Source organism: Mustelus asterias, chromosome 13 (assembly GCF_964213995.1).
Source record: "Mustelus asterias chromosome 13, sMusAst1.hap1.1, whole genome shotgun sequence".
Lineage (NCBI taxonomy): Eukaryota > Metazoa > Chordata > Chondrichthyes > Carcharhiniformes > Triakidae > Mustelus > Mustelus asterias.
The window spans coordinates 62,817,386-62,844,635 of NC_135813.1; the positions used below are offsets into that span (position 1 = coordinate 62,817,386).

At 46.6% G+C, this 27,250-nt stretch overlaps 1 protein-coding gene across 8 annotated transcripts in view; it reads left to right on the plus strand.

Moving 5' to 3' along the window:
* Positions 1-26,922, plus strand: part of LOC144502696 (oxysterol-binding protein 2-like) — a 386,545-nt gene extending 359,623 nt beyond the window's left edge. For all 8 annotated transcript variants that reach the window (XM_078226903.1, XM_078226904.1, XM_078226906.1 and 5 more), the window contains 6 exons: positions 8,726-8,846; positions 11,539-11,642; positions 12,694-12,789; positions 15,532-15,716; positions 18,281-18,501; positions 19,966-26,922. In XM_078226903.1, the coding sequence (XP_078083029.1) occupies positions 8,726-8,846; positions 11,539-11,642; positions 12,694-12,789; positions 15,532-15,716; positions 18,281-18,501; positions 19,966-20,108 (870 nt within the window). In that variant the 3' untranslated portion in view covers positions 20,109-26,922. The remainder of the gene's footprint in view (positions 1-8,725; positions 8,847-11,538; positions 11,643-12,693; positions 12,790-15,531; positions 15,717-18,280; positions 18,502-19,965) is intronic.
* Positions 26,923-27,250: the final 328 nt, after the last annotated feature.

The following is a 27,250-nucleotide window of genomic DNA, read 5'->3' on the forward strand; positions in this document are numbered from 1 at the left end:
GCCGAGAATCGAACCCATGTCCCTGGCGCTGTGAGGCAGCAATGCTAACCACTGTGCCACCGTGCTGCCCTTTAATCTAAGCCCTTAACTTCACTGTGTTCTTTCTCTGCGGTAATTCTGATACAATCCCATGAGGAAGTTTTGAAGTTCCAGCCTATCTGGCTAAAGCAACTGTAGTCTCAGCCTCAACGACTACACAAAAAGTGAGGGCACATGTCCAGATTCTGGGGGGACATGGGGATCAGGTTGGGATGGAGGGCTGCAGGAGGTAGGTGAGGCCTGTTTCTGTGGTTTGGGAACCTTGTCACAGATATGTTCTGATCAGCCATTCCATTATCTAACTTCACAGAAAGAGCCCTGGGTAAAGTGTGGATTTGCCAGTGTCCTGAAGAAAGTGATTAAAATCAACTTGTATTTAACACACACTTGGTGTTCCAGGAAAAAAGTAATCCCTAAAATGGCTGCACTGCTGGATTAAATACTCCTGTTAAAGAACTCCGGACTGAATCAAGAAATTCGAAACAGGCCATTCAGCCCAACTAGTCCAGAGTTAATGCTCCATACTAGCCTCCTCCCACCCTACTTCACTAATCCGATCAGCATATCTTTCTATTCCTTTCTCCCTCCTGCACTTCTCTATCTTACTCTCAAATGCGTTTACAATATTTGCCTCAATTGTTTTATGTGATAGCAAGTTCCACATTCCCATCACTCTTTGTGTAAAAAAAATTTATTCTGTCGCAGCTACAATCCTGGATCTCCCTGCCTTCCTTGGCCTTTCATAGAATCATAGAATCCTTTCTCTTACAATCAACAGGCAACTAAAAGCACAAAGTTGGTGTCACTAAACCACTACATCTCTCCCGCCCTTTAACCTTTTGACCATGGGCCTGACCCTTCACCTGAATGTTGCAAACTTGTTCCTCTGGTTCACTTTCCTACTAATCAGAGAAGTAAGTGTCCAAGATATACCCCAGGACTTGATTAGATAATCCAAGTTCAGACTCCAGAGGAATCTGCATTGTTTGCCACCCATTGACCCAGATGTTAAACTGAGATGCCGACTACCCATCCCAGTGGGGCAGCTGGAAAGCAGGAATCCCTGACGGGTATTTGAAAAAAGCCCAGAAAGTTGTCATTGTGTCCTGGTCGACCTCTGGTCGGCTTTGTGAGTGGAAGATCATGTCTGACAAATTTGATTGAGTTTTTTGAAGGGGTAACCAAGAAGGTAGATGAGAGCAGTGCAGTTGATGTTGTCTACATGGACTTTAGCAAGGCCTTTGACAAGGTACCGCATGGTAGGTTGTTGCATAAATCTCATGGGATCCAGGGTGAGATAGCCAGATGGATACAAAATTAGCTTGATGACAGAAGCCAGAGGGTGATTGTACAGGGTTGTTTTTCAAACTGGAGGCCTGTGACCAGCAGTGTGCCTCAGGGATCGGTGCTGGGTCCACTGTTATTTGTCATTTATATTAATGAGAATTTAGTAGGCATGGTTAGTAAGTTTGCAGATGACACCAAGATTGGTGGCATAGTGGACAGTGAAGAAGGTTATCTCCAATTGCAACGAGATCTTGATCAATTGGACCAGTGGGCTGACGAATGGCAGATGGAGTTTAATTTAGATAAATGCGAGATGATGCATCTTAGTAGATCGAACCAGGGCAGGACTTACTCAGTTAAGGGTAGGGCGTTGGGGAGAGTTATAGAACAAAGAGATCTAGGGCTACAGGTTCATAGCTCCTTGAAAGTGGAGTCATGGAGTCACAGGTGAACAGAATGGTGAAGAAGGCATTCGGCATGCTTGGTTTCATTGGTCAGAACATTAAATACAGGAGTTGGGACGTCTTGTTGAAGTTGTACAAGACCTTGGTAAGGCCACACTTGGAGTACTGTGTACAGTTCTGGTCACCCTATTATAGAAAGGATATTATTAAACTAGAAAGAGTGCAGAAAAGATTTACTAGGATGCTACCGGGACTTGATGGTTTGGGTTATAAGGAGAGGCTGGATAGCCTGGGACTTTTTTCTCTGGAGCATAGAAGGCTTAGAAGGGGTGATCTTATGATCGTCTGTAAAAGAGTCGGAATAAATGGGTGCTTTTCTGGTTGGCAGATGGTAACTAGTGGCGTGCCGCAGGGATTGGTACTGGGGCCTCAACTATTTACCATTTATATAGACGATCTGGAGGAGGGGACTGAGTGTAGGGTAACAAAGTTTGCAGACGACACAAAGATAAGTGGAAAAGTGAATCGTGTGGAGGGCGTAGAAGGTCTGCAGAGAGATTTGGACAGGCTGAGTGAGTGGGCGAGGATCTGGCAGATGGAGTATAACGTTAACAAATGCGAGGTTATTCACTTTGGAAGAAATAATAGCAAATTGGATTATTATCTAAATGGAAAGAAATTACAACATGCTGCTGTGCAGAGGGACCTGGGGGTCCTTGTGCATGAGACGCAAAAACCCAGTCTGCAGGTGCAACAGGTGATCAAGAAGGCAAATGGAATGTTGGCCTATATCGCAAGGGGGATAGAATATAAAAGCAGAGATGTCTTGCTGCATCTGTACAGGGCATTGGTGAGGCCGCAGCTGGAATACTGTGTGCAGTATTGGTCCCCTTATTTGCAGAAGGATATATTGGCCTTGGGGGGAGTGCAGAGAAGGTTCACCAGGTTGATACCAGAGATGAGGGGTGTTGATTATGAGGAGAGACTGAGCAGATTGGGTTTGTATTCGTTGCAATTTAGAAGGCTGAGGGGGGATCTTATAGAGACCTGTAAGATAATGAAGGGGCTGGATAGGGTAGAGATGGAGAGATTCTTTCCACTTAGAGAGGAAACTAGAACTAGAGGGCACAGCCTCAAAATAAAGGGGGGTCAGTTTAGGACAGAGTTGAGGAGGAACTTCTTCTCTCAGAGGGTGGTGAATCTCTGGAATTCTCTGCCCACTGAAGTGGTGGAGGCTACCTCGTTGAATATGTTTAAATTACGGATAGATGGATTCCTGATCGGTAAGGGAATTAGGGGTTATAGGGATCAGGCGGGTAAGTGGAACTGATCCACTTCAGATCAGCCATGATCTTATTGAATGGCGGGGCAGGCTCGAGGGGCTAGATGGCCTACTCCTGCTCCTATTTCTTATGTTCTTATGTTCTTAAACTAATGAGGGGCATAGATCAGTTAGATAGTCAATATCTTTTCCCAAAGGTAGGGGAGTCTAAAACTAGAGGGCATAGGTTTAAGGTGAGAGGGGAGAGATACAAAAGTGTCCAGAGGGGCAATTTTTTCACACAGAGGGTGGTGAGTGTCTGGAATAAGCTGCCAGAGGTAGTAGTAGAGGCAGGTACAATTTTGTCATTTAAAAAGCGTTTTGACAGTTACATGGGTAAGATGGGTATAGAGGGATATGGGCCAAACGCAGGCAATTGGGACTAGCTTAGGGGTTAAAAAAACGGGAGGCATGGACAAGTTAGGCCAGAGGGCCTGTTTCCAGGCTGTAAACATCTATGACTCTCTAACATTATTCCAACAGCTTACATCACCAAAAGCTGATTAAACCGCCATACATCTGATTGCTTTAGATCCTGTTCTGTGCAAAATGTTTGCCACACCTCCCTGTAATGACAATCAACTCTTCTCATAGAAACATATAAACTCCTAATGGGGCTGGATAGGCTAGATGTGGGAAGAATGCTCCCGATGTTTGGGAAGTCCAGAACTAGGGGTCACAGTCTAAGAATAAGGGGTAAGCCATTCAGGACTGAGATGAGGGAGAACTCCTTCACTCAGAGAATTTAAAAAGAATTGTGATTATCCTCAAGTCGAGGGAATTTATTGAATTTATTATTGGGGCTTGAGATAACTCCTATTTCAAACATACAGCATCATGCCAAATGCTCACAAACCAATTATAACTGGAACAGGAAAAAATAACTCCCTCTTTTCAGTTGCCGTGTTAGACTAGCGTCCCCTACTTAGCCACATTAACATCCTCTGGCCTCTGTGTGACATTGGGAAACTGTCTTATATGCTGGGGCAATTTTGCACAGTCGGTCCTTGCCGATCGAGTCCTGCTTTGGATCCATTCAGGATTATTTCACAGATGGAACCCTATGGCCAGTCGACAGAAGCGATATTCGTCCCTATTTGAATTTGCAATTGAAATTCAACCCTAGGTAAAGGGATGGTGAGCGGCACGATGGCACAGTGGTTAGCACTGCTGCCTCACAGCGCCAGGGACCCAGGTCCAATTCCGGCCTGGGGTGACTGTCTGTGTGGAGTTTGCAATGCTCCCCATGTCTGCGTGAGTTTCCTCCAGGTGCTCTGGTTTCCTCTCACACTCCAAATATGTGCGAGTTAGGTTGATTGGCCGTGCTAAATTGCCCCTTAGATGCTGGGACAATAGCAGGGTAATCATGGGATTACGGGGATAGGGCCTGCTGGGATTGTTATTGGTGCAGGCTCGATGGGTCAAATGGCCTCTTTTTGCACTGTAGTGATTCTATGATTCTAACCAATGCACCACTCACTGGAAGACTTGTGGTTAGATTTTGCAAACATTGACAAGGGCTGATCGATAAATCTGACTCATAGTCACACCCATTACTTAACAACCAAAATGATGGGACAGTTTCTAATCATGAATTGACCCAGTTATAACCGTAGAACAGTTAAAGGGCTGCTAGATGACAGTATTAAGGAACAGATGTTGCATATTCCCTACTGCACCATTATACTGAAGATTGCAATCAGAATCTTCATATCTATAAATAAGACCCTATTAAAGGCATCTAATTACTGTCACTAATGACTATAGCTAATAAATGTACATTTTAGAGTACTCTAAATGTGTGTTCATGCATAAATTGGAATGTATTAGGAGAGTGTTCCATGCTGCTGCTTTCTACTTTGGGTTATTTTAGATTCATAGATATGAAAATACATCAAGCTCTATCACCGTATATTGCTGACTCACTATAGAATCCCCACAGTACAGAAGAAGGCCATTTGGCCCATCGAGTCTGCACCAAATCTCCGAAAGAATATCTTACCCAGGCCCCCCTCACCCCGTAACCCTTTAGCATGGCTAACCTACACATCTTGGGACACTAAGGAGCAATTTAGCATGGCCAATCCACTTAACCCGCACATCTTTGGATTGTGGGAGGAAACAGGAACACTCGGAGGAAACCCATGCAGACACGGAGAGAATGTGCAAACACCACACAGACAGTGAGGCTGGAATCGAACCCGGGTCCATGGCACTGTGAGGCAGCAGTGCTAACCACTGTGTCATCGTGCTGCCACTAGGGCAAGTTATTTCCAGCTTCATCCATTCTGAGAATGAACGCAGGTCCCGAGATTGCTAGTTTTGTTGGTATGTTTATCCCTCTATTCCGTCAGTGTGCCATTCACTCCTCCAGTCCTTTAGTACCTGTAACTTCAGTGACCCTGCATGTCCATCTCTCCAATCCGCTTCTTCACTGTCTTTCCTCCAGCTCTCAGTGCATCTCTCCCCCCATCCCAAATACTTCGAGCTCAATTTCTCAGTGTCTCTCTTCCTTCCCTCAATTTGCCTATTGGTGTCTGTTCCTCTTCCACCATCTTCAATCTCTCAATGTCTCTCTCCCTCCATCTCTAACGCATTGGGTTCTTCCAGCCCTGATGCTTTGTTATGTCTGTCCCAGCTTCCTTCTCGTATTATATTGTAGCTATGTTCCAGGGGTGTATTTATTGGAGTGCCGTGAACCATTTGGTCACATTCAGTGAGGGTGTAAACCTCTAAATGAAATTAGTTCAACCCATCCACGCTGCACTGGGTGAAAGCACCGAACCAAGACCTTTGACAAGGTACCACATGGTAGGTTGTTGCATAAGGTTAAATCTCTCAGGATCCAGGGTGAGGTAGCTAAATGGATACAAAATTGGCTTGATGACAGAGGCCAGAGGGTGGCTGTAGAGGGTTATTTTTCAAACTGGAGGCCAGTGACCAGCGCTGTGCCTCAGGGATCAGTGCTGGGTCCACTGTTATTTGTCATTTATATTAATGATTTGGATGAGAACTTAGTAGGCATGGTTAGTAAGTTTGGAGATGACATCAAGATTGGTGGCGTAGTGGACAGTGAAGAAGGTTATCTAGTTTTGCAATGGGATCTTAATCAATTGGACCAGTGGGCTGACGAATGGCAGATGGAGTTTAATTTAGATAAATGCGAGGTGATGCATTTTGGTAAATCGAACCAGGGCAGGACTCACTCAGTTAATGGTAGGGCTTTGGGGAGAGTTACAGAACAAAGAGATCTAGGGGTACAGGTTCATAGCTCCTTGACAGTGGAGTCACAGGTGGACAGAGTGGTGAAGAAGGCATTTGGCGTGCTTGGTTTCATTGGTCAGAACGTTAAATATAGGAGTTGGGACATCTTGTTGAAGTTGTACAAGACATTGGTAAGGCCACACTTGGAATACTATGTACAGTTCTGGTCACCCTATTATAGAAAGAGTGCAGAAAAGATTTACTAGGATGCTACTGGGACTTGATGGTTTGAGTTATAAGGAGAGGCTGGATAGACTGTGACTTTTTTCTCTGGATTGTAGAAGGCTGAGGGGTGAACTTATGGAGGTCTATAAAATAATGAGGGGCATCGATCAGCTAGTCAATATCTTTTCCCAAAGGTAGGGGAGTGTAAAACTAGAGGACATAGGTTTAAAGTGAGAGGGGAGAGATACAAAAGGGTCTAGAGGGGCAATTTTTTCACACAGGGTGGTGAGTGTCTGGAACAAGCTGCCAGAGGTAGTAGTAGAGGCAGGTACAATTTTGTCTTTTAAAAAGCATTTAGACAGTTACATGGGTAAGATGGGTATAGAGGGATATGGGCCAAACGCGGGCAATTGGGACTAACTTAGGGGTTAACAAAAGGGGTGGCATGGACAAGTTGGGCCGAAGGGCCTGTTTCCATGCTGTAAACCTCTATGATTCTATCCACAAACCTGAAAAGGGGTAATTTGTAATATTGGAGTTAAGCAGCAGAGAGAAAGAGCTTTGCTGTTCACCAACCCTGACCTTGGGAGTGCTTGATCCTGAGGCTTGGTAAAACACAGAATCATTGAAAATAGGTGAAGGGGAAGGCCATTCAGCCTTTTGAGCACGCTCCGATATTCGTTATGATAATGGATGATCATGCAACTCAGTAGCCTGCTCCCGCCTTCCCTCCATATCCTTTGATCCCCAAGTGCTATATCTAATTGCTTCTTGAAAATATTCAATGTTTTGACCTCAACTATTTTCTGTGGAAGTGAATTCCATAGGCTGACCACTCTCTGGGTGAAGAGATTTCCCCTCAACTCTGTCCTGATGGGATTGTTGTTGGTGCAGTCTCGATGGGCCAAATGGCCTCTTTTTGCACTGTAGTGATTCTATGATTCTAACCCACTGCGCCACTCATGGGAAGGCTTGTGGTTAGATTTTGCAAACATTGACAAGGGCTGATTGATAAATCTGACTCATAGTGCCACCCATTACTTAACAACCAAAATGATGGTTATTTTGATGTTTTCAAGAAGCAGTTAGATATAGCACTTGGGCATCAAAGGATATCGAGGGAAGGGGCGATCAGGCTACTGAGTTGCATGATCATCCATTATCATCACAAATATCGGAGCGGGCTGGAAAGGCTGAATGGCCTCCCCCTTCACCTATTTTCTATGTTTCTGTGTTTTACCAAGCCTTGGGGCTCAAGCACTCCCAAGGTCAGGGTTGGTGAAGAGCAAAGCCCTTTCTCTCTGCTGCTTAATTCCAACATTACTAATGACCCTTTTCTTCAACTCTGTCCTAAACAGTCTACCCTGTGTCCTCAGACTGTGACCGCTGCTTCTGGACACCCCGCCATTGGGCACACCCTTCTTGCATCTAGTCCTGTCCAGTCCTGATAGAATTTTATAGGTTTCTGTGAGATCTTCTGAACTCCAGCAAAAAACTGAAGGTTTTCCATTTCCCAGCACTGACTGCTCTCTCCACAAAGACCCTCAAAGTCCAACTTTTCTTAAAATCTCTGAGGGTCATTTCAACCGTAGTAACTGGACTGGAGTTCCACAGGAGAGGGTGGGACACAGTTTTGTACGCCTGCCTCGTATTGCACTCCACTGACTTCAAGGGTGGCACAGTGGTTAGCACTGCTGCTTCACAGCGCCAGGGACCCAGGTTTAATTCCGGCCTGGGTCACTGTCTGTGAGCATTTCCATCCCAGGCCCATTTCAATTCCCATAGTGAGGAGTCTGCACGTTCTTCCCGTGTCTGCTTAGGTTTCCTCCAGGTGCTCCGGTTTCCTCCCACAGTCCAAAGATGTGCGGGTTAGGTTGATTGGCCATGCTAAATTGCCCCTTAGTAGCCGGGAGATTAGCAGGGTAAATGTGTGTGGTTACTAGGATAGGGCCTGGGTGGGATTGTTGTCAGTGAAGGCTCGATGGGCCGAATGGCCTCCTTCTGCGCTGTAGGATTCTATGATTCAGTGGGAGTTGAAATGGGCCTGGGATTTTAATCCTGCATTGCAGTGGGTTAGGTGTGGATTGCCCCATGTTTTTCAGCAGCATATCTGTATGAAAATGTGTTTACAGCTTCACTGTCAGTGCCCAGACAAGTGCCTCATGTTCTGTTCCACATGGGTTGTGTACCTCTCGACAGTAATGTAACATGTCTCGCTGGTTGTTTGTCTGTCTCCCATTTGCAGGTGAGCCATCATCCCCCTGCCGCTGCCCACCATGTCTACTCCAAACACGGCTGGACCCTGTGGCAGGAAATCACCATTGCTAGCAAATTCCGTGGGAAGTACCTTTCCATCATGCCGCTAGGTAAGACTCTCCCCGTCTGCAATATTCCTGCAACTGAGAATAATGGCATCACTGAGAAACCTCGTCACATTCACAGCAACAAAGCATAGTAAGAGTCATCTTGCTCACAGAAGCTCAAAGCTCGGTTAGGTTATGTGTGATGGAAGATCTCGGTATTTGACTACGTTTTGTTCAGTTACGGCTTTTCCCCCAGGGACAGGCAGCGTAGATTAGGGATTGGCATTCCCACTGTGTTGGATGGTGCTTGTTGGCTCGTAACAGTCAAGTGTTGAATTTTCCCACTTTGTAAATATCATCTTCACTGTTCTCAGTTCCTGTGACAGCCTCCAGCCTCCCCTGAAACACACGGAAAATTGGACTTGGTTTAAAGGGATAGTCACAAAGTTACCATATTACCCTCCAAATCCCCGGGCATCCATCACCGAGTTCATTTTCCATCCTCTGCAGCTCGCAGATTGTCACCTGCCATTATCTGCTGGTTGACATGGGGATCTGAGTATCAAATTCACATTTCCTCCGTACTTGACACTCAGGGCTCCATAGGTTCTTTCCATGCAAGACAATGATTTAGTGTAACTCCAGTCTGACACACTCCCAGTCTCACATACCGCATGCATTAGAGAAACACAAATTGGATGACTGTCTTGCCAATGTCTTTCTTGGAAGCAGGGTGTAGGTCTTCCTGTGGAGCATAGAATTCCCGCGGATATCTCCTAATCCTCCAGAGCACTCAGAGTTCTTTGACTTGAGCATTGACTTTATCTGTTAATTGTCAGACTGTTCATTTCCTCCAAATTCCCAAATAGATTTCATTTCTTCCTGTCATGGAGAGAACATTTTCTTATTATGTTTTATATGGAACGAGGTGTGTGTTTTCCTGCCCACTTTAGTGTGTGATCCAATTAAATAATGTCAGCAGCAAGCTTTTATGAGTTCAACGGTAAGGGGCGGAATTTTACCAGATTTTTCTAAGTGTTGGGCTAATGCGAAAACAGGAAAGTTACTGATCCATTTCTCGAGCATGTTTTCATGCTCAATCTTATGAACTCAGTCTTTGATCCCCTCCGGGATATCAGAACTCCTCAATATGAAGCTGTCATGCACGTTGCTGGGGTGTCTGGCACAGACGTGCATAATGTTAAGCTGATGGTCACACACCAATTGCACATTTATTGAATGGAAGCCCTTTCTGTTCATGAATCTTCCTGGATTCTTCACCGGGGCCTTGAGGGCCACATGAGTGCAGTCTATAACCCCCTGCACATTTGGCATCCCCGCAATGGCTGCGAATCCTGCAGCCCAGGCTTCTTGCTGGCCTTGGTCCAGGTCAAATTTAATATACTGGCCAGCCTGGGCATACAGGGCATTCGTGACCTCCTTCACACCCTTGTGGACAGATGGTTGAGAAATGCCACAAAGGTCTCCACTGTCACTTTCACAGCCACCGAGAGTGGGTGCCACCCCTGCCCCAAGGTGCCAGGCCCTGCAACAAATGGCACAGGTGTCGCACCGTCTCCTTTCTGAACCGGAGCCATCAGCAGCACGCGATGTGCAACAGTTGAACAAAGGACACTCGTGTGTGGAACTGCCGGGGTCTCCGTTCCCTCCTTCTGCTGCTCCCCCCCTCAACGCGAATGGCGGCCATGTCCTGCCTCCAGTGGCCGTCTCCCTCTACCCCTGCAAGTGGTAAGGCCTGAGCCTCCTCTGCCCGCAATTCTTCCTCCTGCTCCTCCTCCTCCTCAGCTCCAGCAGCAACCAAAAGAACAGCAAGATCAATGGGTTGCATTGCAAAAGCCATCTCATCTGTACTTTTAACTGATCAGATTTTGTGATCAACAGTGAACAACTAGTGCCAGCCATTTTGTGACATTCAGAATTGTACATAAAAGTTCTGTTGGAGGTATGTCTCAAGCAGTCACTGAAAGAGATCAGTGCCCTCTCCAGGGCTATGCGAATAGGGCAGGCATCTGTGTATCTTATTCACGAATCCGATTAGAAGAGATTTAGATTATAATCGTGAATTCAATATCAAATCATGAGAGCAAAATGAAAAGAGGGAAAGGAAGAATGAATGAAGAGTTCAGAGGAAAGAAATATGTCAATTAGTTAATGTTTTCAAATTTCCAGCAATAATTAAAACCTGAAGGAATGGGCATCTACACTTGTAAAAGTTCATTTGCAGAGCCAGAGAGGTTGCTGTGCAGTAATTAAGATTTATGATCATATTAAGAAGTCCCTCACACTGGAAAAGACAAACTCTAACTTTTTAGTGGCTCTGGGGTTTTGCCTCTTCCAGGATATTGCATACCTGCAGGAGGGTTAGGGCCTGTGGGTGTGTTGGGGGAGGGGGGGGGGGGGGAGTGGGGTGGGGTGGGGGGGTTGGGGGGTGTTGTTGGTAGCTAGGAAGGGTCTAGTCACAATACTGCAAGTATCAATGCTGTGGGGCAGGCTTGGTAAACTTGCTGCTCTTCTGTGTTTGAATAAGGGCTCGTACTTGGATTCCTGAAGAAGTTACAAGCCTGCCATAAATGATGAAGAATTACATCTGTAAAGTGAATCTGTCTTTTTTTAAATGTTGTTCTGCATGCTGTATAATTCCAGCTGGTACCAGAGGTTAGAGTGTAAGAATAAAAGGAAGCCTCTGTCTATACTCAGTCTGTACTGACCTCTGCTGCCTCGTATTATCCCACAGGCACCATTCACTTACAGTTCAACTGTGGAGGCAACCACTATGTGTGGAGAAAGGTCACTTCCACCGTGCACAACATCATCGTGGGCAAGTTGTGGATTGACCAGGTTAGTGACGAGCTGTGTACATCGCTTTTGAACTCTCCACATGACCGTGCATTAGAAATGCAGGTCCCTTTAAGAGTAAAACCCGGGCTTGTTTCAGAGTGAATGGTGATGCTCATTGAAGTTTGTCCTCAAGGGCTGGGTCTTTCCCCCCCAATTGGGGATAGCTTCTGGGCAGGGAGAGAACCCAGATGGAAAAAGTGTTTGTCCTGAATTACAGTCTCACAATAAAACAGTTGTGACTCTTCAAAATGTCTTCAGCTGCCTGATAGACTTTTTTTTATTCGTTCATGGGACATGGGTGTTGCTGGCTGGCCAGCATTTATTGTCCATCCCTAGTTGCCCTTGCAGAACAGTTGAGAGTCAACCACATTGCTGTGGCTCTGGAGTCACATGTAGGCCAGACCAGGTAATGACAGCAGATTTCCTTCCCTAAAGGACATTAGTGAACCAGACGGGTTTTCCCAACAATCGACAATGGATTCATGGTCATCAGTAGATTCTTAATTCCAGATAATCACATCTGCCGTGGCCGGATTCGAACCCGGGTCCCCAGAACATTCACTGAGTTTCTGGATTAATAGTCTAGCAATAATACCACTAGGCCATCGCCTCCCCTGAATCCAGCTGATTAAATGAGTGAATGGGACTCCGAAAGTGGTGCCTCAATGTGGACTGGACTTGTGCAGGTGCTCTTTGAATATATAATGCTAGTCATTAAAAATGCCCCCAGACAGCTGACTGACTCAGATACAGTTCTCTCTCAGCTGCCGGACATAAATCAACAAATATAAATACTGTGGATGCTGAAATCTGAAACAAAATCAGAAAATGCTGGATAATCTCAGCAGGTCTGACAGCATCTGTGGAGAGAGAATAGAGCCAACGTTTCGAGTCTGGCTGACCCTTTGTCAGATCTCCGACAGATGCTGTCAGACCTGCTGAGTGTTTCCAGTATTTTCTGTTTTTGTTTCAGTCAGCCAATACGGTTTATATTTTGGTTATTGGAGGATTGTCACAGATCCCGTGTGTAATCGTGCTCTCTGTCCTCCAGTCAGGAGAGATCGAAATCATCAATAGCAAGACAAAGGACAAGTGTCAACTCAAATTCAGTCCCTACAGCTACTTCTCCCGGGAATGTGCCAGGAAGGTGAGTGCCACCTCATTTTCTGCCCCTATATCAGCTAAAAGCTGGCAACCTTTGCTGTGATGGGAACTATTCAATTGGAGAGGGGTTTTCTGTGTCTTTTTTCTTGGTTCCGATTTATTTCAGAATCATTCAGTCCCCACGTACAACGTTCATAAAGAATCTTGATGATTGTCACCAGAAATGATGTGTTACTGTTGAAGCTGCATTATTGAATATTGTGAGCAATACGTTACTGAAGGATGTTTCTCACTGTGTGTGTGAGCCCGCAGCACAACCCCCACCACAGAGCCCTCTGCACACACACAAGCCCTCGCATGCACACACACACACATACACAGCCCACCGCAGACCCCACTGCATGCGCGCACAGCCTCCCGCAGAGCGCACCACAGACCCCACTGTGCGCGCGCACAGCCTGCCGCACCCAGAGCCCCCCCCACCCCCGCAGCAGACCCCACTGTGCGTGCACACAGTCCCCCGCAGAGCCCTCCACACACACATAGACCACCGCACACAGCCCCTCACAGAATGCCGGCAGAGCCACACACGCACACACACACCATCCGCCCGCCCCCCCCCCACACACACACACACACACACACACACACAGGCAACTGCACACACACAGCCCACTACAAAGCCCCCTACAGTCCCTTCCACACACACACACACAGCCTCCCCCCCACCCCCCTGCACAGCCTGCCATACACATACACACTGCAGAACCTGTTGGGAGCAGGGATGGTGGTCTCTGTGCAATCTTGGTTTGCATTCTCCCCCCCCCCAGTTTGACTCAGTTTGTTACCTCCAGGCAGTTCCAGGAGAGTGAGTCATGTGCTCTTGGTTGAATGTGAAGAAGATATCTGAAGTTAGGAGATTATCTTACTCACTCACTAGCTGAAGGTCGTCTGTAGAATCATACAGCTCAGAAGGAGGCCGTTCGGCCCATTGTGCCTGTACCAGCTCTTTGAGAGAGCCAAATTGGTCTCACTCCCCTGCTCCTTTCCCGAGAGCCCTGCCATTTCTTTCTCTTTTGAATTTTTATCCAAATTGCTTTTTGGAAGTCACTATTTAATCCATTTCCACCCCGTTCTGTGTAAATGCCTAGAGGTAGTTGGGCATAAAGAAGAGAACTGGTTTCAGTAACAGGCAATGGTTATCCCAGACACTGAGATATTTGATCATTAAGGATAATGCAAAAGTCCCAGTTCCTAGCTCAGACGGGTTCTGTTTACAGATAGATGGATGGAGGGTAGCGAAGAGTTGGTAGCTCAGTTGGCTGGACAGCTGGTTAGTGATGCAGTGCGATGCCAACAGCGCGGGTTCAATTCACGTACCGGCTGAGGCGTGATGACCCTCAGGTTAAAATCCCCATCAGTCAAATCTTCTCCCTCAAAGGATGTGGGACTATGGAGACTTTACCTTTTGCCCAGTCCTGATAGGGAGATGAAACTTAACTGAGAGAAGAGGAGAAAAGCTCTATCACTCATGTTGTTGTTAGGTTTCTGACTGTCAATTGACTTGTGCCTGACCAGAGATCAAAAATTCACGAGGCTCACGTACACAGAGCCCAGAGCTCCGCAATAGGAAGGCTAGTACATCCCCAAGAGGACAATCACTTACATCATTTCCCCAATGGCTAGTCTCCCAGCAGAGTTATCCTGGGAGACCTGTAATCACAGAATCCCTACAGTGCAGAACGTCATTTGGCCCATCGAGTCTGCACCAACAACAATCCCACGTAGGCCCTATTCCACAACCCCATATATTTACCTCCCTAATCCCTCTAATCTTCACATCTTGGGACACTAGAATCATAGGAGTCTACAGTGTAAAAGGAGGTAATTCGGCCCATCGAGTCTGCACCGACCACAATCCCACCCAGGCTCTATTCCCGTAACCCATATATTTACCCGAGCTAGTCCCCCTGACACTAAAGGTCAATTTAACATGGCCAATCAACCTAACCCACACATCTTTGGACTGTGGGAGGAAACCGGAGCACCCGGAGGAAACCCACGCAGACACGGGGAGAACGTGCAAACTCCACACAGACAGGGACCCAAGCCGAGAACTGAACTGGACAACCTCCACAGAATCTCAGAGCCTGGAGGGTGCACTGAGGCTGAATATAGAATTCCGTTGAGTTTGGAGCGCAGCTATGGGCAGCTCAGCCTAACTAGGGTTTACACTCCACATGAATCTCCTTCCCCCACAAAATCATCCAGCTTTATCACAACATCCTCCTATTCCTTTCTTGCTCATGTACCTAATCTAGGTCTGAAGGACATCTGTTCACCTCAGCTACTTCACATCATTATTCCTGGCTCATAGAATGCTCATGTTGAACCTTAAATGCGTTTAATGGGCCGAATGGCCTGGTCACAACCATGCTCACTAATGTTCCTCGGCATTTACTGTGACGGTACAGGAGAGCTCTATGAGCAATTTGCTATCCAAGGTTGCACAGAAGGAAACTTGTGTATACGATGCAGCAATGCAGTTAGAACCGGGTGGGTAGGCCCTGTAGATGATGATATAGGCAGGATTTGGAGTAGTCTTGGCCTGTGGAGTTATCACCTCCTGTAAGCTTTCATCCCTTTGTCTCACAATACGATCAAACCTTGTGATAGGGAATGGTGGGATGACTTGGGGGATGCAGGGAAAGCCTCCTCTCTCTGAGTTTGGGGAAGTCTTGTGTCACTGATAAGAGGACATTTTTTCTCTCATCGGTGCCACCAGGTGACAGGCATGGTGACAGACTCAGAAAGCAAAGCCAGCTATGTCCTATCAGGTACATGGGATGAGAAGATGGAGTTTGCGAAGGTTGTGGAGAGCAGTCAAGATGGGACCAGCTGCGAGGGCAAACAGAAAACCGTCTACCAGACCCTGCCTCCCAAAGTGCTGTGGAGGAAGTACCCACTTCCGTGAGTATCAGGCTGCTGACTTTGCAAGTGCGCTGCGCAGTGCAGATCTGCCAAACATCTTCGTATCAAGTTCCGAATGCACAGTTTCTACCTCCGATCCTTGACAAAGCCCTGACTATAGTGACTACGTGCTCGTTCAGCGAGCCAGCACAGAACGATGGACCTCCTTCTGTGCTGCTAGTGTTTATGGTCCACTTCACTACATTGAGTGACACCCGAGAGAGACTAATCCCCTACTTTTCCTTAGGTGGATTGGCCATGCTAAATTGCCCCTTAGTGTCAGGGGGATTAGCAGGGTAAATATGAGGCATTATGGGAATAGGTCCTGGGTGGGATTGTGGCCGGTGTTGACTCGATGGGCCGAATGGCCTTCTGTACTGTGGGGATTCCATGATTTTATGAACATTACTGTAAAACAGCCCATTACAATGTGGGAGCATTAACCTTTGCACTTGCTTCCAACCAACTGAAACTTGACTTTTCCACCTGAGAGGGATTAACCCCCTACTCTCACTTCTTCCTGATCTGTTTAGCCCCTGGAGTGCTCCTTCCCAGCAGAGACAATTAACCTTTTCCTAACCTGCCTTTCACTTACAACTTGCGGTTGTGGGGAGATGTGAAAGTTAGTTGCCACCGTCTCGGTCATGCCTGGTCCAGTATTCAAACACACAATAAATGATAACCTCTTAGTTGGTTCCAGAATTGTGTGAGGGATCCAACAGGAGCAGGGGAAGCTTCAGGAAGCTGCTTTCTTGTTGGTCTCCTGGACAAAGGAGCCAGTGTCTGAAGATGTGCAGTTCAGATGATCCAGCAGTCAATTTTTTGTGCTGAGTTGGATGCACTCAGTCAGTGTAACAGTTGGAATGCATCGTTCAGTCTTTGCAGAGGGGGAAATATCGTCCCACATTGTTCTCCCTACTTACACCCCTACTCGCTGACCTCCATTGCTGTCCTCACATCCCCCACCACACCACCAGACTATTAACTCCATTCTGGGCTCTCTGGCAGTTCACTGCCTGAACTTGCAGGTGGGTGAGGGTCCAGCGATAACAGAACAGTGTGTGAATCACAGCACCTGGGTGAGGCAGCCACCCAGATCAAAGTCCTCATCCTACTCAACATTGGGACCACTTATTCCACTGTGGCCTGCCCCACCCAGCCTCCTATCGTCCACTGTGGAGAGGCGATGGCCTATTGGTATTATCGCTAGACTATTAATCCAAAAACTCAACTATTGTTCTGGGGACCCAGGTTTGAATCCCACCACAGCAGATGGTGGAATTTGAATTCAATAAAAAAAATCCGGAATTAAGAATCTACTGATCACCATGAAACCATTGTCAATTGTCAGAAAAATCTATCTGGTTCCCTAAAGTCCTTTAGGGAAGGAAATCGGCCATCCTTACCTGGTCTGGCCTACATGTGACTCCAGAGCCACAGCCATGTGGTTGACTCTCGGGCAACTAGGGGTGGGCAATAAATGCTGGCAAGCCAGCGATGCCCAGGTCCCACGAATTAATAAGAAAAACTATCTGTAACCTGGCTTATAAACTCAACCGGCTCCATCCTGGTATCCCCTAAGTCCTACTCAACCTTCTTCACTGTCTCCCTGTAACTAAGGGACTGAATTAGACTGTCACTCTGTAGCCTGCCTACCCTATTCTCACAGTCTCGTCCAGCCTTCAGTTCCCTCCCGCAGCCCTCACCTCTTCACTCTGTCCATCCTGCCCTCCCGTGACTCTACCATTAGTGGCAGAGCCTTCAGCCATTAGACCGGCATATCAGAATTCCCTCCCTAAATTTCACCATTGCTTCACCGTTTGCAACCAGGCTTTTGAATTGCGTCTCCTATCTTTCACACGTGACTCGCTGCTCATTCCTTTATTTCATTTCTTCCTTCTGTAAAGCGTACTAGACCAATGTTTTCTATTAATGATGCTACATACAGTAAGTGCAAATTGTTCTTGTTACTGGGCTTCATACACAAGCCCAGTCATTGCTATTTTAAGGGCTGTGCAAGACAACCCCTGCCCCATCAGTATCACACACCACCTGTGGCCTGAGGCCTAAAAAATGGACCTTTGGAACCAAATATACTATTCGGCCCCTAGAGCCTATTCACTCCTGCCCTGTGCTTCAACTTCACTATCCCACCTTTCCTCTGTGTCCCTCGATATCCAACAAAACCTAATGATCTCAGTTGTGAAGATTTATCATTGACCCAGGGGCTCCAGATCACGCGTTTCTGAAGAAGTATTGCCTGGTTTTATTCCAGAATTTCCTCGCTCCGATGTTAAGATCCTGCCCTCTTGTTCATGGAATTCGTCCACATGAAGAAAAGCTTCTTCTGAATCGACATGATCGAATCCCTTAGACATCTTAAAGACCTCAATTAGATCACCATTCCACCGTCCACACTCGAGGGACTACTAACTAAAGAACCCGCCCTTGTAGTTTAACATTGTAAGCCCCATTACCATTCTGGTGACTCCCCCACTTCCCAAGCCAGTGTATTGTTTGCTGTATCACAATGCAGAGTAACTTGTTCTGTTCTGTTATTGCAGTGACAATGCGGAAAACATGTACTACTTCTCGGAATTGGCGCTGACCCTGAATGAACTGGAGAGTGGAACGGCTCCGACTGACAGCCGCTTACGACCGGATCAACGCCTGATGGAGAACGGCGAGTGGGAGGAGGCGAACGTGGAGAAGCAGCGGTTGGAGGAGAAGCAAAGAGCCGTGCGGCGCTCGAGGGAGGCGGAGGTGGCTACCGCTGCAGAGGAAGGTGAGCATCAGCCTGTTGTGGCCTCGGCTGGAGCTGAGTGGTGAGCTGACACAGAACTAACTCAGAACTCGCACCTCTGACACCAGGCCGGGAACGCAGTTCAGCCCGAAACATTTAAAGTTTATTTATTAGTGTCACAACTAGGCTTACGTTAACACTGCGATGATGTCGCTGAGAAAATCCCTTAGCCGCCACACTCCAGCGTCTGTTCGGGTACATTGAGGGAGAATTTAGCATGGCCGATGCACCTAACCAGCATGTCTTTTGGACTGTGGGAGGAAACCGGAGCACCCGGAGGAAACCCACGCAGACGCAGGGAGAACGTGCAGACTCTGCACAGACAGTGACCTAAGTCGGGAATCGAACCCAGGTCCCTGGTGCTGTGAGGCAGCAGTGCTAACCACTGTGGTACCACCCCCTTCTAATGAAACTTGCATCTCCCAGTGCACCTCAAAGTGCAATACTCCTCACAGAGCAGGAGGAGAATTCATAAATTCAGTAACTTCAGGAATGATCAGAGTGAAGAAATTGTGTGCGCTCACAATACTGGGGACAGACTTATTGTCAGAGATGTACAAAGGGACTTTGATTAGTTGTGTTAGTTTTGATTCAGTTGGTAGCCCCCTTGCCACTTGAATCAGGAGGTTGTGGATTCAAAACACACTCCAGGGACTTGAGCGCATAACCTAGGATGGTACTTTAGTGTGGTACCGAGGGAGTGCTGCATCGTCAGAGTGCCATCGCATCAGATATGTTAACATAGAAGATAGAAGCACGTGGAGGCCACTTGGCCCTTCGAGCCTGCTCCGCCATTCATTACGATCATGGCTGATCGTCCAACTCAATTGCCTAATCCTGTTTTTCCCCATAACCTTTGACCCCATTCACCCCAAGTGCTATATCCAGCAGCCTCTAGATTACATTCAATGTTTTGGCATCAACTACTTCCTGTGGTAATGAATTCCACAGGCTCACCACTCTTTGGATGAAGAAATGTCTCCTCATCTCCATCCTAAATGGTCTACCCCGAATCCTCAGACTGCGACCCCTGGTTCTGTACTCCCCCACCATTGGGAACATCCTCCCTGCATCTACCCAGTCTAGTCCTGTAGGAATTTTATAAGTCTCCATGAGATCCCCCCCCCCCCACCTCATTCGTCTGAACCAAGTCCCTTTCTGCCTCCTAGGGTGGTAATGAAAAATCTCACGCTACCATGGTGGGGAATGGCACAATAGATGTTGAACCTGGTGGCCTGGCCCACAAATATTTATTCATTAAGTAACATCACCAAAAGATCTGGTCATTGCTGCTTGTGGGACCTTGCTGTGCGCATGTTGACTGCTGATTTTCCTATGTCCCAATAGTGACAATGCTTTAACAGTACTTCATTGGCTGGGAAGAGCTTTTGGGCATTGTGTGGCTCTGAAAGACGCTCTGAAATGATAAAGTTCTTTCTTTTACAGGCAGGGAACACGAGCCCTACCAACCAGTGTGGTTTGAGAAGAAAGAGGACCCCATCACTGGGGAGGAGGTGTACGTTTACAAAGGTGGCTACTGGGAGTGTAAAGAGACACAGGACTGGAAGACCTGCCCAGATATCTTCTGAGTGCCATTGACTCCAGCCCGATGGACCTCAGAGTCTCCCTGGTCACCTGTGGGAGAGGACAGGAGTGCCGCGAGCCTCCACTGTGGAACTCACAACAGTGGAAACACCAGGCAGCTTTCTGGTACAGACAACGTCAATGCAAAAGAACATCATGCCCCCATCTCCCCAGACGAGGAAACACACCACAGAAGGCCCACAGATAGTTTGTTAGGCTAAAAATGTCCAGGAAGTAAAAGCTGTGGGTTGCTTGGGGATTGGGCATGAGCACCAGTAATTTAACAATCAAACCCATCCCCACCCCCTCCCCCCTCACCCCACCCCACCCCACCCCACCCCACCCCCACTTCCCAAAAGTCATATGCAATCCGTGCAGCTGGGCATGAATGAGATGATCGTTAGTTATCACGTTTCCCTGACCAGAGCTTTCTCTTTCAGTGATAGCTGGAGTTAAGATTTTATCATTTTAAACTAAATGAACAGTGCAGGTTACCGGCAGGTGGGGTTTGCCAGCAGTCTGTCATTCCCTGAGGGAAAGGCAGGGTGGGGCCTGTTCAGTGTCGCGTGGCCAGTCAGCGTTTGGTCCTTTGGTGGTGTTGCTATGAAGAGACAGCAAAGCTTCGCAAAGTCCATAAGTTGCACTCATGAAGGTGAGGTGTCGACCGTACCAGCATTTGGAGAATGCTGTCCCGCATCTTAGTTTGAGTAGGTTATCTTTTGGATCTGCTTAGAGCCCAGCATTTTTCCGCATCTGGGGCTTTGTTATATCATTACAGCAGTGGGTAGTAAATCAGATGACAAGCAGTAAGTGGAGAGGATTGCACGGTTAGTCACAGCAAATCACTTGACCTAAGTGATGATGCATCATCGGTGTTACTCTCAGACTCACTGTCTGTAGCAGATTAATCCCGATTCGGATCACACCCCCCCCTCCCCACACACAACACAATCTGCTAGCGATTGACTCTACAGGCTCCCTGCTCCTGGAATGCTGAACTATTGCTGATCCAGCATTTCCACTGAGGGTCTTAGTGCTGCCTGGTAACTCGACATCACTGCCTTCTAACCCCGATGAATGGACTAGACATGGCTGCCAAGATTTACACAACGGCATTAGCGCAATCTTGGGTTTGTGCATGGAACACGCCTTGACCTTGCTTCTTGCCAGTGACACCCGCCCTTTAAATGTCAGAATGGTTCCTAAGCTCAAGTCAAAGAATGTGCCCACTGAAAGCAGGCACGGAGACCAAAACAGCAGTGACGATGTCTTTCGAGCTGTTTAACCTGGTGCACTCAGTGCGCTCAGGGTGGTTATGTTCTGAGGCTGGCCAGTCAGACTATCCCTTTGGGGAGATGTTCTCCCTGGTGGATATCACCGAGCATCATCTCAGAAACCAGCTTTTACTGCTGGTCTAACTGCATAAACGTGGTGAGGGCGTGGCCCCGCCATGGGTTATATTCTCGGAAAATCATGCATCTTTGTTTATATAACGGCTTGATGAGATTTATCAGTTTGATGCCAAGATGGTGGTGATGGTGGGGGAGGTGGTGAGGGTGGGGGGTGCTGATGAAAACTGACTAAAGTAATCTCTGGCCATTAGACTGACTGTTTATAGATCCCATTGCCATCTGTGCATTGTGCTGCAGACTTGCACTGCCACAATCCCACAGGGTTAGAGGGAAGCCAAACTCGGGGAGCACCGTGCTGATACCAAGGATGCAACCCACAAATCCATATTGGAAATGGAGCTGTTATCGCCTGAGAGTGACTGGTAGATCCTCGGATGAGACTGACAGTGGAGCCCAAGGCTGTACCCACATGCTTGCTTGAATTGGCACCCATTCAGAAGGTAGCAGCTGGGCAGGGTGTACTGCGACTGAAGATACCCAACATTGCATGACCAGAAAAAAAACCATTTGGTTCAGATGGAAAGTTCCCTTAATCCCGTTGGATCTCACCCTTCAAGAATGCCATCCCACTGCCCTCCTTTAATGTTCACCCAATCAGGCACAGTGAGGCCATTGGTTTAATGTCTCAGCTAAAGGACATTGTGTTACAGTATCAACCGAGAGAAGGTTCCTATTTACCTGAATCTTGGGAATGAGCAGCATTACTGTCCTGTGAAGGTCGTACCAATGACTCTTGTTGGATCATGACTACATGGGCCAGAGGATAAGAGGTGGCAAATTAACTCCCCTGAACTGCTCCCCACCCAACCTGCGTCATGGTGCAGGAGTGGCAGAATCTCCCCAGGAATGGGAGGAGAAATCTTGTTGAGTACCTGTTCCGAGCTGGCTGACTTACCTTGGAGGAAAGTCTGGGAGTAGGACGAAGGGAGAACCCAGAAAGAGAGAGTAGAGTAAGATTATCAACTTGATCATAAATTTCTGTGGAGAATAATCTTGCCCGAATTACCCTCATTGATCATGTGATTCCAGTGTCGCCATGTTTTCTACTTGGAGATTTTGGGCGAGTTGGCACTGGTGACATGGTGAGGTGCTGCTGCAGTGATACCATGAACAGGGATCATAAATTGTGGTCTGAAATCCCCAATTATAAAGTCACATACAAAGTCGAGTGTGTAAGGTGTCTCCTTCCAGCCAGCGGTGCAGAAGCTTTGGACAGGGTAGCGGAGAGAGATTGATAAGTCTGTGACTGCTCTCTGTAACGTTTAGATTGAGCCTTGGGCAAAGGACTTCAATACAGAGTTAAGGCTGAACAGTTTAAATTGCAATTCTCTCTCTAATCGTGTGTCTAAGCTGTAATTTCCCTTCTACATTTAAAACCTCAGGCAGGCTGAGCATTGACTGCAGAAGGCTAATTCGGATGTAGAAAGACATATGTGAGATGGGCAATAAATACTGTCTTAGCCAGCGACACCACACCACATAAATGAATTTTTAAAACACCTCTCTTGAGCCATTCCTCCAACCTGTTAGTTCTCCTGCCTGGTCCACCATCCGTGCTGGAGCTATCTGACAGTTTCAGTCTTGACCTCCCGGAACACTTTTCCCACTTCCCACCTCTTCCCTCTCCAGCAGACTTGCCTCCTTGACCATGCCTTTGGACGTCAAACTTGCCCTCTGTCCCGGAACCTCAAATGCCTCCGCCTTTCCTCCTCTGCCTTGCCTCCTCTGCCTTGCCTCCTCCGCTTTGCATCCATTCTTTGAACTCTTTGAAGCACTTTAGGACATGTTTTTTCTACGTTGAAGGCACTTTATTAGTGGAAACTTGTTATTAACTGCGACTGAAAGCACTCAGCTGGAGAATGTAGTTATTGTAACTGAAGCAAGAAGTTAGTGTGACACTTGAACCCCAGCAATTATATACAGGCCCATCCAAACACCTCTTCTACTGAAATAACTTTGGATCCCACGTTAACTCTGACTTCTCCTCACACATCCGGAGGAGCTCTGTAACTTAGTCACGCATTGATATTGGATGCAATTTGCACAAATTGCAGATAGGTAAAGATGGACATTTGGAGAGTTACCTGCTGGCTGGCATGGAAATGAGCTGAGGGTTAAACAACGGGCCACTTGGAGCAGGCGATCCCTGCTGAACAATTAAAATTGGGTAGTTTTCACCAACCAGTCCCTCAGTGGGTGAGGATAAGCAATAAGACCCTGAGAAGCAATTGCCAGGGCTGATTTCTCTGTTGAACCAGGTGCTTGTGCCCTTTCTGCATTATGTATACAGTTGAATCCTGATATATACTTATGTTCATGTAGATGGAGTGCAAACAGTTATTCACAATAACTTGTTTCCTTTGAAAGGTGAAATGACCTTGACGTGCCTGTGATTTTCCACACTTCCCAGGGGCTATCAGGAAGATGGGCTGAATGGAGACCAGATGTTTCCACCCAGGGGAGAGAGGAAATCCTCTACCCCTGTCCCCCTCCCTTATCCCAGTCACTGTTGATAACTTTAGAGGCAGTGGCAGTCCTAGGGAGGAGAGAACTGCATAGGCTGCTCTTGTGGCTGGGAAAGATTCCTGCAAGTCTTCACAGGAATGGCAACCTCAAACAAACAAAGCCTCCCCGAATCAACCTTCTTTAACATTCCTCAGTTTGTAACAAGTGAGGTTTGAATATTCCTCCATGATTAACAGAAGCATAGCCAGATTCAGTAACTGGCCAATGTGTATATATGGATTCCATTGTAGCCAAAGTGCAGCGTCCCTTTGAGTAGCAGGACTTGTTCTCTGTTATCCAGTATTTGACTCCGATTCTAACTTGCCCCAGCACAAACGTAGCTTGTTACTTCCGATAGATTTGTAGAATGTTGGAAGCATTAGTTTGCCACCAGCAGTTGTGAATATCTTGTGGAAAAGAAAATACCCAAACAGACCGTGTATGTATATATATATATATTAATTATATATATATTTATATTATTTAAACTGTTTAGAACATAAAACTGAGGTTGTAGAGATCTGCGGGTTTACACTTCAGAGATTGACTAGCATTCTATTTATATTATTGTTAAGATTTGCATATCAACGATGTCAAAACAGTACTGTCCACCCTGAATGAATCCATCGTACGTTAAGGAGAAATGAGAGATGAGGAGAAAGAAAGCTTAGGTTGTTGAGTCTGATGACAACGCAAATCTTTGGGAGGAAATGGATGTTTTGAATTGATTTGATCATTGACTGCCGCAGTGCGTCGGGGGCCTCCTTCCCTCAGGTCCCCTGTTCTTATTCCCTTCCATTTTCACTCCCCTCATGATTCACCTCATTGCCTCCCGCAGCCAGGAGGGCAGCATGGTCCACCCCACCTCCATCCCATCCATGCTGCTCTATGATTGGTCAATGGGTGTGTACATCTCCATTCTCTTGTACTTCCCCCGTTGTCTTTCGTTCTCCCCCCAGCACAGTCCCCCTGTGGAGGGCATAAATGTCTCCAATATTTTCTGCTTACTGAGATGGCTCTGGACTAATAAAAACATACCCTTCGATGTTGTGGATGGAGAGCGATACTCTACAGAATGGGCCACCAGGCTTCCCTACTTAGACACATTTGGTGAAGAGTCCCCATTTGCCCCATGAGACGGTAACCAATCCATCACTGGGTGAAGCACTGTTTCAAAACTGCACAGGCCCAAACTGTGCGCTTACACCCAAGACCCTTATACATCTGAGTGAGTTATAAGAAAATGCATCCACCCCTCTTCCAAACCATGCAGAGTGGAGGAGCGTTTCTGAGACAAAATCTCAGTGAAAATTTTCCCACTGACGCTGATGATACCGGGTATGGTTTAGAACCTCACCCCCTCAGCATTGTCTCTGTTCAAAGCTGCTGTCAACAAAGGTTATGAAGCTTGAACACAGGAGATATTATTTTTCTAGGGAGGAGGGTTGAATCAAATCCACTGAGTTGTTGCTTCACTTTGAAGTTGATGTTGTGGATTCCACTTCAGGGTTCAGCACGAGTCTTTCAATGAAATTATCCGTACCTTGGACAGGTCTGGATTGAATAGGACGTTGTCAGGACTATCTAGTTCCTTAAAGCAGAAATGGACAGGCTGTTGAGATGTCTCATTCTCTAACTATTATAATAAGCCAATTGAGCCAGATTGAAGTGAAGTAGACCATATCCTGGGACAATGCCAATTACCTCTTGCTTCCTATGAGAACAAATGGAAGGTACCCTGAACTTTTTGCCTTCTCATGAGTGCTGAGGCTACCCTTATTACCGTCCTTTTATATATGAAGTCCATTTCGGTGGAGATGGTTTCATTTTAGCCTTGCACCTATATATTAATTGTGTGACCTCTTCCCACCTGATAACAAATAAAATGTAGCAAGTGGACTGGTAGTAAAAAAAATAGAGGTTAGGTGTGAGTACCCTGCAGAGGATATGAAAGTCTACTATTTAAAGGTGCTAAAGTATAATGCCATAATCTCAATACTGGATCTAATTGACCATTTTATCTGGAAGTTGGTCTCCCCAACACCCACCCCTGAGTCTCATTATAAACGTTTGTCAACTGGGCAACTTGTTGTTGAACTCACTAGCAACTGGATTGTGCTCTGCATTGGATACAGTGGGGCCCGCATTCTACCATTTGATTTCCAGCTCCCTCTTGACTCGTACTTCAAGTATTTTAATTGGGTTAATATTGGGAAGATGTTCCCACCATGGTAAGATTTGAATGAGGGCCAAAACACCACAAACTCTGGTTGTGGCCTGTGCACGATTTATCAGTGTTCCCTTTATCAGGGAACACTTGGATCATCGACTGAAGATCACCACCAGAGGATGAACTCAACAGGACAACAGTAAATATTATGCCATTATGCAATATGGAGAGAGTGCCATTTTTAAAAATTGGAGTTTATTCTCATTGAAATGCTCAATGATGGTAATGCCTTTCTCGAATGCTACTTTTTACAATTCTATAGTAGGTAATGTGCAGCAAGTCTAGTGCGCTGAGACCACACAAAGGAACAGTGTATTTTCAATGGTGCAAAGATAATGTCCAGTGCTCAATGTGTTAATCATGCTCTTCCCATGTACTTGTATAACCTGCTTAATTATGCAAGTAGCCAAAGCTCTTTATTTTCTATGTACATTTGAATTGCTTAAAGGATTATATTTACATACATTAACCAATTATTTGCCTAAAATTTGAGCTTTTCGGTGCACTCACCTCATTTGCAAATCCCACCACAGTTAGATCTCTAATCTAACCCAACGCCAATCAAAATCCACGTTGAACTGACAGGACAACAGAACACATCCTTCTTGTGAGATTAAAGACAAAAAACATGCCAAAAAAAGTAGAAATAAAATAAAATCAGAAATGAAGAGGCTCATCGTGTGGGTGCTTTGTGATGTCTGACTGGTATCATTTAGTTTGTGAATTTTCAGCATTTGGACACAGTACCTAACGTTGTCTACACAAGTACATTGGTGGAATGCTTCAAAACACAGTTGTGAAAACCCAGACAATGATAACTGACTGCAACACATTATCTGTTGAGAACACCACGGGAGGCATGGATGGCACAGCGGTTAGCACTGCTTCCTCACAGTGCCAGGGACCCGGATTTGATTCCCAGATTGGGTCACTGTCTGTGTGGAATTTACATTTTCTCCCCGTGCCTGCGTGGGTTTCCTCCCACAATCTGAAAGACGTG